General features: G+C 43.0%; 2 protein-coding genes across 2 annotated transcripts; both read right to left on the bottom strand.

Moving 5' to 3' along the window:
- Positions 1-2,201: 2,201 nt before the first annotated feature.
- Positions 2,202-8,236, bottom strand: LOC103354235 (high-affinity choline transporter 1-like). The gene is made up of 8 exons (XM_008277545.1): positions 8,053-8,236; positions 7,647-7,760; positions 6,878-7,033; positions 6,575-6,723; positions 6,055-6,198; positions 5,649-5,802; positions 3,746-3,963; positions 2,202-2,855 (listed from the first exon to the last, which is right to left on the bottom strand). Exons 1-8 carry the CDS (start codon positions 8,234-8,236, stop codon positions 2,202-2,204), a joined length of 1,773 nt encoding a protein of 590 aa, XP_008275767.1.
- Positions 8,237-13,015: 4,779 nt separating this feature from the next.
- On the bottom strand, positions 13,016-14,574 carry LOC103354227 (claudin-14). The gene is made up of 2 exons (XM_008277534.1): positions 14,341-14,574; positions 13,016-13,522 (listed from the first exon to the last, which is right to left on the bottom strand). Exons 1-2 carry the CDS (start codon positions 14,572-14,574, stop codon positions 13,016-13,018), a joined length of 741 nt encoding a protein of 246 aa, XP_008275756.1.
- Positions 14,575-17,512: the final 2,938 nt, after the last annotated feature.

Below are 17,512 nucleotides of genomic sequence, written 5' to 3'. Positions count from 1 at the left end.
TTCGCTTCCATTCATTTGTAAAAATCTACTTGCAAAATGAAAGTCGTATGTGCTTTTATTGTTGTCAGTGTTATTGTTAAGTTGTAATGCAGTTGTGTAAATGCACAATAATTTAAAGATATCTCACCATCTTAAGTTTGACAGAAACAAGGATTGCAAATTGACGTCCACATTGAATGGAAATAAATGGAAGCCAGAAGCTGCCTGGAAGGTACACAGAAAGAAAAAAACAAAAAAACCATTTGAAAGTAGAATCATAGTATGGTCCTTAGTGGATATTTAAATCTTACTATATCAGGGTGGTGTGTCATAAAAGTTGAAGCTCCATTCATTCAGAACCATTCTGCAGTACATGTTTTTTGTTCAGTGCAAACCTTTAGGGCCAAAAGTGTGACGCTTATGATAACGCTGTCTGTTTAACCAACGACAATCACCGTTTTCCTGAAGATGCTCTGATCAATACTTGTGTCGAAGCATTCCAGTAAATGACCTGTGACTTCAGATCATTATTGCTGCAGTTTCCCCTGTTCTACGTGGAGTCTTAGGGTGCGTTCACACTTGGGTTTGGACTGTAGTGCGATTGCTCTATTAGTGGGGTTCATTTGAACAAGCATGAATGTTGCCACTTACACCAAACAAGTGGACTGAGCAGATCTGTCAGTCGGTTTGACTGAACTATGAACGTACCATGGACCAAGGATGCCTAAATGAACCAGAACAGAAGTGAGCAAAACTGGTTCCTATTGTCAGTGAAGCTTTTTTGCCGTTATAGTTTGGTACAAGTGGCAGAAACCACTGAGGAGTTCTTGGCACTGTGTCAACTTCATTATATATGTTAACAGCTCTTTGTGAGTTTTCAGCGGGTAAAAAGACAACCTTATATACTGAAATCCTGCAAGCGCATTTGGTCCAGCACACAGCCTTGTTTGGGATGTCTTGTTGCAAAATACATCATAACAGCCGTCCAATCAGGAAGTCACATTATCCGTTACCCTTTTTGTTATATACGTTTTGGTTCAATGTTAGAAATGCAAGTTTGAACACTAAGGAAACCAGGACCAGAACGTATCCGTTACGCTTTGTTCTTTACCAAGAAAACAGACATAGAAGCATGAACGCACCCTTGTTGTCTTTTTAACCCACTCTTTTGGTTCACTTTCACCACTCTTCGCAACTCAAATGAATCCGATATTAATCAGGTGGATGCACAATTTCTAATGAATGTTGCTCCATATCTGCTCAATGTGTGCATAACCTTTTCTTTACCCACATGTTTGCCATACTATCTTGATTTTTGTGTTTTTAGCTTGTTGTGCTGCCAACATACAGCCCAAGAATCAATTTTGCTTTGCTTCATTTTGATTATACAACATCAACCACATTGGGATTGCAATTTGTGAATACGGTAGGAATAATTAATTTGGTAAATGTTGGCAGTGAATGTTAAAAAGTCTTGTTAGTGAACTCAGTCTGGGATTTTCAACCCTCTGTTTGGCAAGTCAAGGGGTTTGGTAATATGGTGGTGGTGGTGTGAGGTTTTCAATTTAACACCTACTGTGTCTGGAATTACTGACTACATCAGGAAGATTAAGAGCAAGGTGAACACAAAAAATTAAAAATGGAAAAATCGACTGGTCTGAAAGTCAAAATCAAAGACTGCAACCTGCAAATTCAATATAATGCACCTATCTATACAACATAGATCCTAAAAATATTATTGCTCTATTAATAAATGTACTCTATGCAAACTTAAGTATGAAAAAAAGATGCTTAGTAGACAGTACACAGCTCATAGGTTTGATATTGCACAATTCTCATGACCCACAACAAATCCTTGTTGACGTTCTCATAGAGGCCCACTGTATGTCCATTTCCTCTGATTGCTGTAGCAGCACTTAAAATAAAATGGTTGTGGTGGTTGGTTGTAGATTCACAGAGTCATGATAAGAAAACACAAGTATGGTACGCTTTGCACAGCTGATTAAGACTCAGTTAGTCTCCCGTTTCTTGACAAGGAATCTCAAAAAAAGAAGGAAACACCTCCTCACCATCCTAAAACAAACTTGTGGAGTCACTTGAGAGCCACAGCAGATTTAAGTTGATTTGGCTCCCAGTGTGGCAGTAGCAAGTTTCCTGAAGAATGTTGACTATTCCTTCTTCTTCACATTCCTTGGTGCTAGTTTTCTTTGTGCCTTTGTTGCCTAGTCATCATTGTGAAAAGCCTCTGGACTAGACGCCCCATCATCACTGAGGGCCTCGGTGTTGGTGAAGGTCCGACCAAGCGATGCACCCAGGGTCTGCCTGACGGGAGCCATCTCTGAAAGGATGATGTTGTCATGGTTGCTTACCAGTGTGGCCTTGTCCATGATCTCCTTGCTATGCTTGGACACCACGGCATCCAGGAAGTCGTACTTGTGTGACAGCATACCGCTTTCAAACAGATACTTTGTCAGATAGGAAAATGCCACATTTGCTAAGAAGGATGCCAACATGGACATAGATTTGAAGGGGAACCTCTGCTGGACAAAGTACTCTACATCTCCAGTGAGGTGGTGGATCCTCTCTTGGGTCACCCAGCCTGGGTAATAGATGAACGGAGGGAGTTTGAGGTAGGGCTCCCCTCCACCAATGCGCAGCAAAAGTCCAAAGACGTAGGCAGCCACAGAACCGTAGGTGTTGGTGCCCTTGATGAATAACACACTGAGGAGTTGGGGGAAAATGATGACGTAGACCAGGTCAGAGCTCAGGTACCACAGACCGTATACTGATCCTGTTAACAATGCCATAGCAGTAGCCAGCGCTCCGAATACAAAGATGGTGAAGCGCATTACCCAAACAATCTCACGATCTGAGGCCTGGAGGACAGAAGAAAGGGATCACAGGGTGAAGACACAGGCGGAAAATGTGGAGAACACAAGGCTAATGACACAAAGTCAAATAAAAGCAAGTAGGAACAGAAGTAAATGGTAAATGGTCAGCACCTACATGATGCCTTTCTAACTTAGTGGGACTCAAAGCGCTTCACAGTGTTTCCCATTTACCCATAAATGGAAACTGTTGGGAGCAACTTCAGGTTCAGTGTCTTGCCCAAAGACAAATGGAACAGCAGGGGGTTGAACCGTCAACCTTTCAATTAGTGGGCATTTCTGATGCACCTGAGCTCCAGTCACCTGTGTACTTTTTGTGTATTGTTTGCCATCGTCACCATCCCCAGTTAGCATATTAACATGTTAGCATTTGCTAATTAGCATTACAGGTGAAAGTGATTTGTTTTGCCAGTATCTGGCCTGAAATCAAATGACTACAAACAGATTTTTACCTTATGAGTTTGATAAATGATCAAGTTTTCTAATTCATCTTTATGGTGTGAATCAAACACTACTTCAATCCGCCCAACAGCTGTTAACTCATTTAATTCCAAACCACACGTCACACGTATGAAGATGCTAAAGGGAAAAGGTGCTGAAGAGCTTTCTCATTCTCTACATCATGTTGGTTTCTACATAACCAAACTTTTTTAACATTTCTTTCCTTCAGTCCTTCTGAGTCTGGACTTGTTGAATGTTGTCTGAACTTTTGGGTTCAGTTTTGTGTGTTTAGCTGATGCAACAGACAGTAGATTTGATTTGTGCTGTTGTTTTCCTGGGATCACAATAAAATGGATTTATTGATCAGTTGACAGATGCTTGCAGTCACGGCCTCAAACTGTGCAGGTTGCTGTCGGTAATATCACTGGCCCTCTTACCGACTGCCGAAAGGCGAGCTGATAGATGTTCCTGGCGAACATGGAGCTGGCTGAGAGTATGGACGAGTCCGCCGATGACATGACCGCCGCCGAAACTGCCCCCAGACCGAAGAAGGAGACGTAGGGAGGGCAGAGGTGCTGGAGCACTATAGGGAGGATCATGTCTGATTGATCCTTATCCTTCGGAGGGAGGGAACCATAAGTGGTTTGGTTCCAGTCTGAAATGGGAGGCAAAGTTGTAAATTCACTGTTGTAAATGTTAGAGCTTATTTTTACATCCCTTTGAGCCGATCAGTAGTTTTCTCTGCACCAAAGTAACAAACTAATCAGTGTGTTAAATTAGAGTCAATACCCCAACATACCTAAAGCTGAACAGGCTGTACTGTACATGTTTCCATTTAAAGATTAATAAAGTGATGTTCCTCTACAGCCTCTGGAGTTGTATGTGGACTGATTACTACATTTGAAAATTTGGTACTGATCCCTGAGTTTTTCAAGCAAAAAGACAGGAAAAGAAAAACACAGGCAGACTTTCAATCTTATACTGGTTCTGTTGGTTAAAATAATAAAAAAAAAAAGTCAAAGTAATAATGATGCTAAAAAGAATGGATACTGATTGAAAATCTGACATGCGTGTAATATGAACAGCGGTTAGTACATTGGTTTGGCTCACTGACACATAAATATGAACAAGCATGAGAGAATACATTATGCTGATTAATTGCAGCTTAATTGTAAATTTGATTAATGGTCATTTCATTGATAATGGTTAACATCAGCAGGGAGTCATTGGTTCTCATCAGACACGCTGAGATGAATAAATTATAAATATAAAAGTATTCACTCATTTTTCTGAGGAAAACTCTGAATACTGTGTTTGCAAATTGGTAATTAATATGAAAATACTGATGGAAGTACTGATTTGATGTACACATCTATGGCGGCTGTGCCAGCATTCAGAAAGAAGGAAAAACTCAAAGGTATGAGAACAGTCACTCTAAAAGACTAATTATACTAGAACCTGCAGATGTTTATGTCCAGTGGTCATCACCAACAGAACCGTGAATCATTTCATCCTGCCCTTTACACATCAAACCTGTCTTTCTCTCTTTTGCCTTTAAAACCTCTGACATCTTTCCATCTTTCTGCCTCTTTTTTTTTTTTCCAGAAGTACACAATCTGTGTCTTGCTTTCCCGTCCCTGGATATTCATAAGCAGCAGCTGATTAGTGCTGGTTGTACATGAAACGGCTTCAGAAGGACCACATTAATTAGCTCCTCTTCAGATGTAATATTCACTAAATCGGCACGGTCTGATGGCTCTCTCCTCTGCCCGTCGTGACGAGATCCGTCTGCTGTTTACCCTCCAGACACTGTATGCATCTGCATTTACACATCTGACAAAAAAGAAGAAAAAAACAAAAAAAAGCTGCTGGGCTGTAAACAACCCATGAAGGAACGATGCCCCCTTTGATCACACTTCCCTGTTTGAATAAAGGATCAGATCGCTGGATGTTTCGATTGTCGTGTGATGTTTCATTAACTGCCTGATCAGTGTGGGTGCACATCATTCACGGATCTGATCTGTGTGCTCATCTGTGCAATCAGATTTAACATCAACATACTGTGCACTGGGTGGCACTTCTGTTCATTCTTGTTGTGTTTGTAGCTTTAAATCTGGTTGTGAATAACGTCTACCTGCATCTACATTAACATCTATTAGATAATGAGATGTGCACAACGCGTCAGCAGAACTGTTTTTATATCCTCAGCAACTTCTACTCGTGACAGGCTTATTTTTATTAACTTCTAATTAATGTTTGGATGTGAGTGCTGGGCCTCCCCCCAATATAGCGTCAAGTCATGCCTGATGCATAAGTGTGTGTGTGTGTGCGTTTATTTACCAGTGGAAGCCCCTATAGCTCCTATGAGGACCGAGGGGACGGCCATGACCAAGCAACCGAAGGCGGCAAGGAAGGAAAGGACCTGAGCGTAGGTAGCTGAAGAGGCAGAAAGAACCCGTTGAAAATAGACCTGCCAGGGAATCCCCCCCAACATCTAGAAACAGAAACACCACAGTAAATACAGACTGCAAAGCAACACATTACAGTCAGCAACCTAAACAACACTAATCAGTTGTTATCCTCCTTTCTGTATCTCAAACAAACAAAACAGCTGAAATGTGTCACAAACACCAGAACACAATGCCGGCAGCACTGACAGTTTGACTGTAATCAAAATGTACTTGGAATTTACTTTCCAGTATTATACTCTCTCATGATCAATCTCCTGATCAAAGTTATAGCTTACCAGCAAAAAGAAGTTGTCTGCCCACAGCCATTTGTCTTTAGGTTCAATCTTCCCCAGCCAGGGAGACTGATAGATTACCTCCTTGGCTGAAACACTGATGTCTGACACGGCAGGATTGGACAGCGCAAAAGGCACACTGATCCACTGATGGAGAGGAGGCAATCAGGATGCAAACATCACTTTAACATACCAATTACTTACTGAATTAAATAAAAATCTTTCCTCTATCAAAGTAAAGTCAAGTTCTATCTTGTGTTCCAAACAGTTTTACACACTGTTGGTTAGTGTCTTTAGATGATATAAAGATGTTTTGTTTGCATAGTAGAATTTAATGCATTTTAACATGTAAATACAGATAATATCTTGTCAACATTTTGCCATTAATATTATTTAAAACCGCTTGAAGACTAGTATAAAATCCTGGCTGATAGCTTAAGGATTTGGTCCTTCATTCATTTTATTTCAGTACATCAATTCATCACCTTCTCTAGAACTGCAAACCATGCACATGTCAACTCACCAAGCCCACAAAGATACAGAAGAGTTGGACCACATCTGTGTACGCGACAGAGTAAAGTCCTCCAACGAGGGTGTAGAAGATAGCTATCAGAGCTGAGATCACCACCGACATGTTGATGTTTATGTCCACGATCACGCTCAGAGTGGCACCTGCATGAAAACACAGCCAGAGTGAGGTCAGAATCTCACTGAAATCTGGCAAACGGGCAACTTGATGGAGTTCACATAATGTGTGTAGACATGTAAGCAAAAATTAAATGTGAAGCTGGTGACGTTTGAGAGATCCCACCCAGCGATCACGTACCCAAGGCAGACAAAATGGCTGCGGACCAGAAGATTTCTCCCATGAGTGCGGGGATGAAGAGCAGCCCCCCCATCCTTTTCCCATACAGCTGCTGGAAGGGATCCAGCATGGTGACATATCCACGCGTTCGCATGGGTTTGGCAAAGAAAAGGCCACCTGAGGGATGTCAGACGTTAGTGTAAGGCAGATTTATAGAGAGAAGTGTAAAAATGATCAACCAAACTGACATGACAAGAAGTGTCCTCCTGTTGCCTCAGAAGCACACAGCATCCTACTGAATGTCCCTATAGGCCTGTTTTTGCTCCACCGCTACACCACATGTATGTACATTCATTTAAATACATGAAACAGCATTACAGACTTGAAACTGGTTTTAGTTTCAGTCCACTGCACTGAACGTCAGTTTGTTGTCAGTTACTCAGTCATGTTATTACGGTGTGGTATAACAGATTGACTTAAAACAGTCAAGACTGCATCACCACACAACAATGATGCAAAGTGACATGAATAAAAACATATGAGATAATTAATGTAATAGAATGAATAAGAATCAATTGCTGAATCGAAAGTAGGAAAGGTTCCTTCACCTCCAGGTTATTGGTAGTAAACATATAAAATGACTGGTTTGGTTCATTAGGAAGTGCCTCAGTGCTTAATTTACAGTCTGTCTTGTATTTTTTTTACTATTTGTGGTTCTTTATATAGCCATACTTTTTTTTTTAACCATATAATGAAAAAAACGTACTCATACAGCAACGTTGATTCTTACCTACTACCAGACTGAGAGCGTACCCAAAGGGTGCCTGCGCCCAGGCCAGGCCGTAGTCCGGCAGGTAGACGTATTCGGCTGTCCCGTTTATGTAGCCCCCACCCACCCAAGTGGCTGAAGTAGAAGACAAAAAGGTAGGTTTGTGAAGAACAAGAGATGAAATCTTTTATATATCAGCATTTTAAAAGGACCTGAAATGCAGTAAAGGTGTTGCGCAAAGTTCTGGCGGTGAACGCTGTCCTGTCCGTGCGTAAAAGGCGTTGTTGGGGGAATGTACTATGTGTTTTTGTTTGTTTTTTACTTCATATGATGCCAAAATGTGACAGAATGCGCACATGACACACGTTAAACAGCCACCAGGACACACACACACAGTCACCAAAGACCCCACATTTACTCAACTCACCCGTCATTGTGAATCCACCAACGAACAGTCCTATGTCCCTTCCCCCGACCATGATACTCTCGCTCCGGTCTCCTCCATCGCCAACTCCAGAGTTCTTATTCTTCCACGCGGCCCAGATCCCCACGAACAGAATCAGGAGATAGAAAATTACAATAGCCACGAGACCCTCGGCGTGGATGGTCATCTTCCTGTCGTCCGCCTCTGCCGAGATCAAGTGCTACTGCGCGCAGGCTGGAAACTCATGGAGAGAACTTGGAAACAACAAAGAAAGAAACACATTTTCATGAGGAGTTTTTGTCGCTGATCAGAAATAATGAAAATACAGAAGCCCTATATCATAACACCGTTTTTAAAAATCAAATTGTCTCAAAGTCCAGACTGAGCGTGACCTCAGTGCGTCTGTATTAACATGAATAATCCATATGAAAAGTCACAACATCAGCTTCATGACATTACAATCCACACATTTTATATGTGATAACTAAATTTCTTCCGAGCAACAAGATTTATTTCTTCTCATTTTAATATGGAGAGTGACCACACCTTGTCCATACAGCATACAACTGATGCCCAGTGTTGGAGGAGCCTAAATCAAATTCGAATTTCATGTTTTACGCACAGGTACAATTCACACTTACTGCAAATATCCAGCTGTGACAGTTTAAAGAATCCGTTTTCCCAAAGTTAAATGACCAAATTTTAAATCTTAAAGCTTGCTTGTTTTCTCCAAGTCAAACCTCAAAAATTAAATAGTCTGTAACAATAATTCTACCAAGTGCCGTTTAAGAAAACAACCACCACATTTCAAACCCACATTTCAAATTGGAAAAATAACCAATTTTTGTTTTAAATTAAATTCATTTTAGTTGCCTTCAGTGGTAGAGAACTACACTACTGTCATTGTTAAAGTAAGACAAAGTCCCTGCAACCGACACATGCAGCTAAAAAAATACGGAAAACTGTTCGCTAGTTGAAAATAACGCGACCATGGAAGATGATGTTTGGAAGTGTTCCGTAAAAGCCATGAAAACCACGAACATACCTCACCGTATCCAACTGACGCACATCGTAGAGAACGACGAACAGCCGGAACTCCATCATGTGTCACAACAAAAATACTAAACTAGACTGAAGGGTAGTAATCGAGAAGTTTACATATTATCGGTGTTGCACTTTTTGTCAGGTTTTCAGTACAGTTGGACATGTTTTACGCGCGCTTTGCTGCTTTACAGGTCTCACACTTTACTCTAATTAATGTGCCAATTTACTTCGAATATGCCTTCAAATGATCACACTATCCTCTGTTGCCTGAAACGATTTAAAAATAAAATAAAATGGAGCGAAGTGCTTTTAATTCTCGTAGAGCTACCGTGCGTAAAAGTCCATTAGTGCTTTCCAAAGCGCGAAAACTGCGAACCATTAACGGAAAGATCCTGAAACAGATGCAGATGGAGTTTTTTTTTGGTTGTTGTTGCACGAAGTGCTGCATCGCTATGATCAAACCTGAGGTTTTCGGCTCCCCGTTGCGCTGACACTACGCTTCCAAGAGCCCAGTATTGCATTATTGATCTCCCTTTAAATCATCTGTCACTGTAGTCAAATGCAGTTACATCCCGCCATCCCATATTAGTTCAAGAAAATCATCTCCAAAGCTGGTTATCTTACCTTTCCTGTGGAGAAGCAGGTCTAAAAAGATCACAAGAGGAGGGCCTCCAAAAGATGATTTGTTAAAAAAGTGTGAAAGACAATTTGTTTTTGTAGGTAAATATGAGAGGAGCACTCTGTAATCCTCCTGGACGAGCAGACACAATTCACCTATGTTGTTTTTTAAGTCACAAATGCTCGTCGGCAAGAGACGGGGAGAGAGAGGGACAGCGCGCGGGAGGGGGAGAGGGTGGAGGTGGGTGGAGGGGTGGAGATGAATGGGAGTGGTGGGTTTATTGGGTGCTGTCAGGGTGGGTAGATGGTGGATGAATGTCTTCCAGGGCAGGACGAAAATAGCACCTAATAGAGAGTGGCATGACGCACAGCCTCTCCGGAAAAGCTTTCCAATATCATAATATCATATTGGCAGTGGATGGAACCTTTGCTTTGCCAGGTTACATTTCAGGCCTGATTTACGAGCTCGTGCTGGTCCCCCCGCTCTGCTCCACGAACGAGGCGTCGTATTTATACCGCAAACGCTTGTTGTTTGGCGGTCATGTTGGGTCTGTGCGATTACTTTCTCATTTTATGGCCCACGTTACGCATGCATGTGCGTCTTTTTTTTTTTCTTCCAAGTGCATCCCTCTGCTCTGAAGTTCTTGCATTTGATCGACACCGTGTTCACTTGAATAAATAGTCAATAAGGAAGAAGGAGGCAGCAAACTGAGTCACAGGCAGGGCGACATGAGGGACGATTTAGTTCACCACGTGAGAGGCATCATTTGGATATTTTCTCAAGAGGCGACACATTTGCTGTCACCTCGTTTAACCTGCATTCAAACCACGACTGGAACCAGCAGGAAAGAAAGAAGAACTCCACCTTTTATCAAACTACTCGCCGTGGAGGAGACCAGACCGCTGTCCATGGTGCTGAACCAACACACTGAAAGCATCATTTTGAAAAGCATTTAAACACTCCATAATATGTTTGCTTGGTCAGCATCACTTCTTTAAGGTGAAGAATGATGTTTGTTAAGAGTGTGGAGGACTGTTTCCAAGATCTGTTTCAGTAGTTTGGAGGCCAATTCTGATCCAAAAGATGAATAACACGAGTGCTGCAGTGGAAAATAGAAACCTGCATTGCACATGCATAGATAAAGGACTGTCTGTGATACTAAATAGTTGCATTTTTCAATGAGGGAAGAGACGTAAATGTCATGTTAGGAAGTTCTAGTCAGGCAGTTCCTTCTTTTAAAATGTAAAACCAAATCAAACACAAGTTGTGATTCACAGCAGAGCATTGCTTTATATCTCTACCCGGCCTGGATGGGAGCAAATGTGCTTTACGACATCGTTTATCTCAACATTTGAGCTCTGTGAGGTGAATCTGTGGTCCTGCTCGCAGCTCGTGGTTAAACATAATTTGTCATTTCATTTGGTATCATTTCCAAACAGATTATTCTTCCATCTCATTACACCTTCAGCTTCACTCAGTTTCATACAGTAAATAAAACATTTCTTCAGCAGGCAGCCGTAAATCTTTTACTGGACTCTAAATCGTTTGGTTATATTTTTTCTTCTACAGCCGTAATATAATTTATGTCCTTGACGTAAACAGAGATATCGACGGCTCTGGCGGCTGGAAATAAGATAAGTGACTTGCTTGAATGGTGCACGTCCTCTAATTTAGCGTCTCTGCATGCGGCTGACAGTCCGTCACACAGGGGGCACCTCTAATTGGAAGGTTTTCTAACAAATAAGCCTCAGAAACATTTCCACTGTGTTACAGGTAGTTAGGCGGACAGTCGGCGGAGCCTCAGAGGAGTCGCAAACAGCTCCGTATCTGACGTCAACGAGGCGACGATCACTTTCATTTGAGGTATTTGGCTAACAATATGTCAGAACCATTCAGAAAACAGCGCCGAAATCTTGTGAATAAACAGCAACCGGTGCAACATATCAAACAGTGTAAATGAATACAGGACGGTTGGAACTAAAGGCTTTAGGCTGCATTCACAAAAGAGCTCTGTCGCCATCCAGTGTCCTCCTGAGGCACGTCTCTGCAGAGGGACAGTCAGCCAAGTCTGGTGCATATGGAACGCTTTCCTGAGTGTTAAATGGTTAACAGTCCATTTTAAAACAATGGATTTAAGGCCAAACTGTATCCCCGATCACCTTACTATCATCAAACATTTAACACGGACTGTTTTCATTTCTGATATTTTAGCTTGTCATAGCTGGAAAACACTAATCCTGCTACCAGTGGCTCTGCTCCACTAACAAATCTGAATCAGGGTTTAAAAAGAGTCGATCAACACTGGGACTGCTCAACTCACACACTGAAGTTGAATCAAAGTGATAATTCACGTTATAAATCTCAGTGTTGTGCCTCACCAGCGTACTTATTGTGCAACTGTTTATTTTCTTTGGCATGAGAATGATTTACAGACACAGAATGCGGAAATCTAAAAATGATCTGTTAGTTAAAAGTTACTAAAGTACTTGTATTGCCTTTAAAAAAAAAAAAGGTCAAACCCAACTAGAAATGAGGCGACAACAAGGAAGTGACACGACTGCTGCTTATCCATTAACACGAGTGTTACGACACAGAACGTGGACTTGACTTATGAGGTCCTTCTGTGAGTATTTCCTGTAAAATATCGCCACCCTCTGGTCCTTCAGGGGCATAGCAGCTGGGCAACAGGTTTCTCTCACACACAGGGTAAAGTCTGAGCAGTGTGTCAAATGTCCTTGTGTCTGTTTTTTTTTTGGTAACACAATGCATTAGTCTGTCCTTTTCCATCCATCCATCCATTATCTATACACCGCTTAATCCTCACCAGGGTCATGGGGGGCTGGAGTCTATCCCAGCTGACTCAGGGTGAAGGCAGGTTCACCTGGACAGGTAACCAGTCTATCACAGGGCTACACTTAGAGACAGACAACCAAGCACACTCACATTCACACCTACGGACAATTTACAATCACCAATTAACCTCAGCATGTTTCTGGACTGTGGGAGGAAGCCGGAGAACCCGGAGAGAACCCACGCTGCACGGGGAGAACATGGAGACTCCACGCAGAAAGATCCCGGGTGTCCTCAACCGGTGACCTTCTAGCTACGGTGCTAGCCACTGCTCCACCGTGCAGCCCTGTCTGTTTCTATTTCAATATTTAATTCTGGGTATTTAGAGATGGAAAAATACCCATAAAGATAATAAAAAATACTTTGGCAAATTGCTCAGCTTGCTGCTCTGGTCGGTGCAGCATCTCTTTCACTCATACGCTCACAGTTATTGTGTTAGTATCTGCCCCAGTCTCAGACATAGTTATTGAGCCGATAGCCGTTGCTGGAAAGGGAGCAAAGTGAGGGAGCGTGATTGTCCTTTAGGGCTTCTGGGGGCTTGTAGAGCGGGGCAGGGGGATATATGTTGTTGAAGGGAGGGGGAGGGGACGATGGTTGACTCCTCTGCCTATGCAGGGCGCTCCGTGACCTGTCGGCGCTGCTGCTCCAGCACAGCACCAGGCCGCCAGCCAGGCTGAGGCAGGCCGAGGCGTAGCCGAGGTACACGGCCAGGCCGATCTCGTACTTCAGCCCGCTGGGAAGGAAAGGGTCGTAGAACTCCACGATGACGTCGTTGGTGGTCCAGGACACGGTGATGAGGCAGAGGAGGCCAGCGCAGAGAAAGCAGATCCCCCCACTCAGCACCAGGGGAGATTTGATCAAGGAGTCACGGGCGAAGCGGGTGCACTTCATCCCCATCACCGAGACCAGAGAGGCCAGGACTGAGGTGACACAGGAGAGCACCATGAGCGCCCGGGCAGCCTGACGGGAGAACGGTACAGCACACAAGCACTTCAAACTCAGACTGGATTCTTTATGTAGGATGTAGGCATAAACTGCATTCTGTGCTGTAGCAGGTGTTTGGGATTCAAGCAGTCAGTTAATCTGGTTCATTTATGAGTGAAGTCATTCTATATTATTTACATTATGAGTGAATCCCTTATCCGGAGCTCACTTACATACAAACACCCACATTTAGTGGATAGTTTAAAGGTTACACCAGTAGATCAGATCATATAGTCGTTTACTAAGTCACTGATTTAGTCAAATTTTGCTAGCATTAGAAAAACAAACAGCCCCCCACACGCTACAGACCACATGAAGCTGCAGCAGAACAACTAATTCCCAGAGTGCACGGTATCGATGGAATTCTATAAATTTAGGAATCATTAGACCGTAAAGGAAACTCTCCTGAATTCAGAGTTACTTGAGCTCCTGTCCATCTGCTCCTTCAGAAATTGTGTTCTAAAACTATTTACGTAGCACTGATTTGGGCTGCAGCTAAACAAGTGATCAGTTATTCTCATTCACAGTTAATCTGCTGATTGTTCTTCTGATTACCAGATTAATTCATTTTCTAGAAGTCCAACGAAGAATCTTTTTGTTTGACTTTCATTAACCAAGAGTTCAAATCACGAACGTAACATAGAACAGCAGAAAATCTTTACATTTGAGAAACTGAATTCAGTGAAAGTTTCTGTCATTTTTTCAACTGATATGTTGTCAAACTATATGTTAGTGGCAGGACATGTTTAGTCCTGTTGGTACCTTAGGGTGACTAAACAGCGTACGTGCCGTACCTGCAGGTCCCGCGGCAGCGCCAGCAGAGATCTGTACAGCTCACACTGGTAAATGCCGGTGCTGTGCCAGACGCACTCCATCCACAGGCCCTTCATTTGGGTGGTGGCCGTGATGATGTTGGAGCCCACGTAGGCCGTGCTGCGCCAGTGGGGGAGCACGGTGGCGACGACGGTCCCCGCGAAGCCCAGCAGTCCTAAGAAGAAGCCGAGCAGCTGAACCGCCATGCTGGCCATGATGGGCTCAATCGGACGGACGCTCAAACTGCCAAGTGCAAAGGGAAAGTCTGAAATTACTGTTGATGAAGATGCACAGAAACAGACAAAATCATTTAGACGTCTCCTTCATGGAGCGCATGTCTCTCATCAGGCGCATACACGGGATTCATAAGAAAAAGGAAAAATCAACTGTTTTAAACACACAGAACAAACCACCACATGAAAGAGAAACACATCCAGAACAAAACTACTGACTGTCCCCCAGGCTGGAAAGTGGCTGGATTACTCCTCTTATCTGCACGGTCCCCAGCAGTACAGTATATTCCACTGAGCTTACATCCAGTCACAGAGCCTGAGCCATTCTTCAAGTGTCTCCCGAGAGCGGGCAGAAATAGCTGTGGAAACTTTCAGTATTCTGGCATCAGTCTCTGGTGAGTGGCAGGTGACTGCATGTGTAACTAATGAGAGCAGTGTTCAGCTTCACCTGTTTAACGCTCTCCTCTGGAGGGCAAACCACAGCAGTCTATTTGTTAAGCTCTTCGCCACCCCTCAGGAAAGGAGAGAGAGAGGAAATTAAACATTTACAGAAGCCACCCAAGCTGAGAGGACTGCTATAAGCCACTAACTTTGAAATTTTTCACAGCTCTGCAGGGTATTTGAAAGTGAGGGACTGAAAGGCTTGCTGAAAGAGCTTCTAGCCGCTGGGCCCCCAAACTGTGGCAAGAGGGGCGACTGCTGCTGTAATAATGGGACAAATTATATCATTCTCAGCGTAATCTCTGACCTGAGATCATGTGGCACTCAGTTTTACATTTACAAATGCACTCAGCACAGCGGAAAGTGCACGACTTGTAGCTCTGGGCTACAAATAAACATCCCCCGTCCCTCGTAGTGCGAAAACGAGAAAACCATTTAATCATTTACTTTTGTTCCTACTCGATGTTTTGTACAAAATATTCTCTGGCTGAGAATATCCTGAATAATCAGCGAGCAATTTTCAAAACCATGGCAACCCAAGTATCTGGAAAAACATAATGTGTTAAAGCAACTGACAAATAATACTAATAATAAAAATTGTTTTTTCTTTTTGTGCCCCAAAGATTGAAACGGTCTGACTTTAAATTTAGATTTCAAACAAAAGAATCCGAAATGCACCAATACAGACCCATTGTTGTGACTTCCTGGGAGAACAGAAGCTGTTTATAAAGCCTGATTATTGTTCAGTGTTAGACCTGGCACCGCTGGGACCTCTTAAAACATCAGTTATACAAGCCGCATTGTGCTTACTTAATGATTGACTACACTGAAGGCACAACAAGTAAGAAAGAGGAACAAAGGCGAAGCTGTTGCAAGCATCTTGTCTTGTTTTGTTTTGCCCTGTTTGGTCTCTGATGACCGTGCAAACCACCTCATTGTGAGACAACGGTAACAGCAATATCTGCATTGTTGTAACACTCAGCAAAACATCTTCACATGTGAACACTCACCAGCAGGAGGCCTACAGCGCCATGGTCACAGGTGTCCAGATGGTGTGTTAGTCCTGAGCATTGACTCCACATTGACCAGCTCCTTCTGTTTCTGCTCCTGTTTTAATGAGCGGACAGTTCGTGTGTGTGTGTGTGTGTGTGTGTGTGTGTGTGTGCTGCAGGACTGTCAGTTATGTGACTGGCCAGTTTCAGAAGTCATCATCATCATCATTGGCATTATCCCCGTCAGTGTCAGCAGCATCATGTGAGAGACGACATGACAGACAGTCCCGCTGGTGGCTTGTTGCTCCAGACAGATAAACAGGGTCGATGTCAAATGTGGACCCGGAGGCAGAGCAGAGCCGCTCGGCAGAGACAGACAGAAGAGATATTGTCTTCACTTGGCTGTGCTGGCTTTTTTTTTTTTGCCTCAATAATTCAGCTCTGCATCATCCGATCTGTTGATATCAGACAGAAAATGAAAAGAACGAATGGATGAAAAGATTGTTTGAGCAATTAACTTCCAATGTATAGAGAAGAATTCAGACTCATTAGCTGCAACTAGCAGGCAGTTGAACAGTCACAACATGTGTGGTACGTACTGCACGGCAAAGCCAGGTGAGGTCGTTCAAAGCTGCGGTTTTATCTGCGAATTCCTCCGAGGTCCAGCTTCTTTTCTTTGCAGTTCGTCTCTCTCTCTCTCTCCTTCTGTGTCCCAAGCGTAACCTACCGTGACATCCTGTTGGTATACAAGAGCCTTCTCCCAGCCCTTCCCCTCGGTCCCTCATGCAGCATTCAGTTCTCTCCGAGAGCCCTATAGTGAAGGGATGATCCTCTCCAAGGTCTGCCTGTGGGAGACGCCATTTGAATGTGGAACACTTAATAGTCTTAGTTAAGCAGAATAATCCTGTGATTAGCAGCTGAGCGTAGTTGGGTTGTTGCACACAGGGGCAGAGAGGAAATGTGTGCAGCAAAAGGCCATCCTGTGGAGCAGATTCATGCCTTCAGAGGTCTGACGCTGCACTCTGTTCCTTGAAAACAGTTTATACGCAGATATACGCAACCCTTAAATTAAAACACAAACTACAAACGTCTAAAAGGTCGTTCTGACTGATCAGACTTTAGCTAAGGAGGAGGTTGGCTGCAGCAGGGGCTTAGGTGAGGCCACCAAACTTTAAGAACTAAAGACAAAAGTGACAGATGTCCTGTTCTGACAGCGACAACACATGATTAACACTCATCAGCAAAAACAGCACCACATTCACCTTCTGGCTTTTCACAGCAGGAACGGCACAGGATGAAATAATAACCAAGGCTGGGTGATAAACGTCATCTTTTAGTGAAAACAAACTTCATGGCAGTTCTTGCAAGTAGTAGCATCATCCGTTGGATTTTAAAAATGTAATCTAAACTAAATACTTCAAAAACAAATTTTTAAAATAATACACCTTATACTAAAAAATGAATGCATCTATCGAATTTGAGCTGCA

The sequence above is a fragment of the Stegastes partitus genome, unplaced genomic scaffold (assembly GCF_000690725.1).
Source record: "Stegastes partitus isolate 25-593 unplaced genomic scaffold, Stegastes_partitus-1.0.2 Scaffold3, whole genome shotgun sequence".
NCBI classification, from domain to species: domain Eukaryota; kingdom Metazoa; phylum Chordata; class Actinopteri; family Pomacentridae; genus Stegastes; species Stegastes partitus.
The sequence above is the reverse complement of the archived record's forward strand: the minus strand, read 5'-3'. Positions and strand labels throughout refer to the sequence as shown.

Bases quoted from the DNA above. Each gene is read 5' to 3' on its own strand.
- LOC103354235 (XM_008277545.1), bottom strand. From the start codon at position 8,236: ATGACCATCCACGCCGAGGGTCTCGTGGCTATTGTAATTTTCTATCTC. The intron at 7,761-8,052 runs GTGAGTTGAGTA...CTTCTACTTCAG, and splicing joins TGGTGGATTCACAATGACGG to CCACTTGGGTGGGTGGGGGC. The intron at 6,199-6,574 runs GTGAGTTGACAT...CCTCTCCATCAG, and splicing joins TCTGTATCTTTGTGGGCTTG to TGGATCAGTGTGCCTTTTGC.
- LOC103354227 (XM_008277534.1), bottom strand. From the start codon at position 14,574: ATGGCCAGCATGGCGGTTCAGCTGCTCGGCTTCTTCTTAGGACTGCTG. The intron at 13,523-14,340 runs GTACGGCACGTA...TTCTCCCGTCAG, and splicing joins CGCTGCCGCGGGACCTGCAG to GCTGCCCGGGCGCTCATGGT.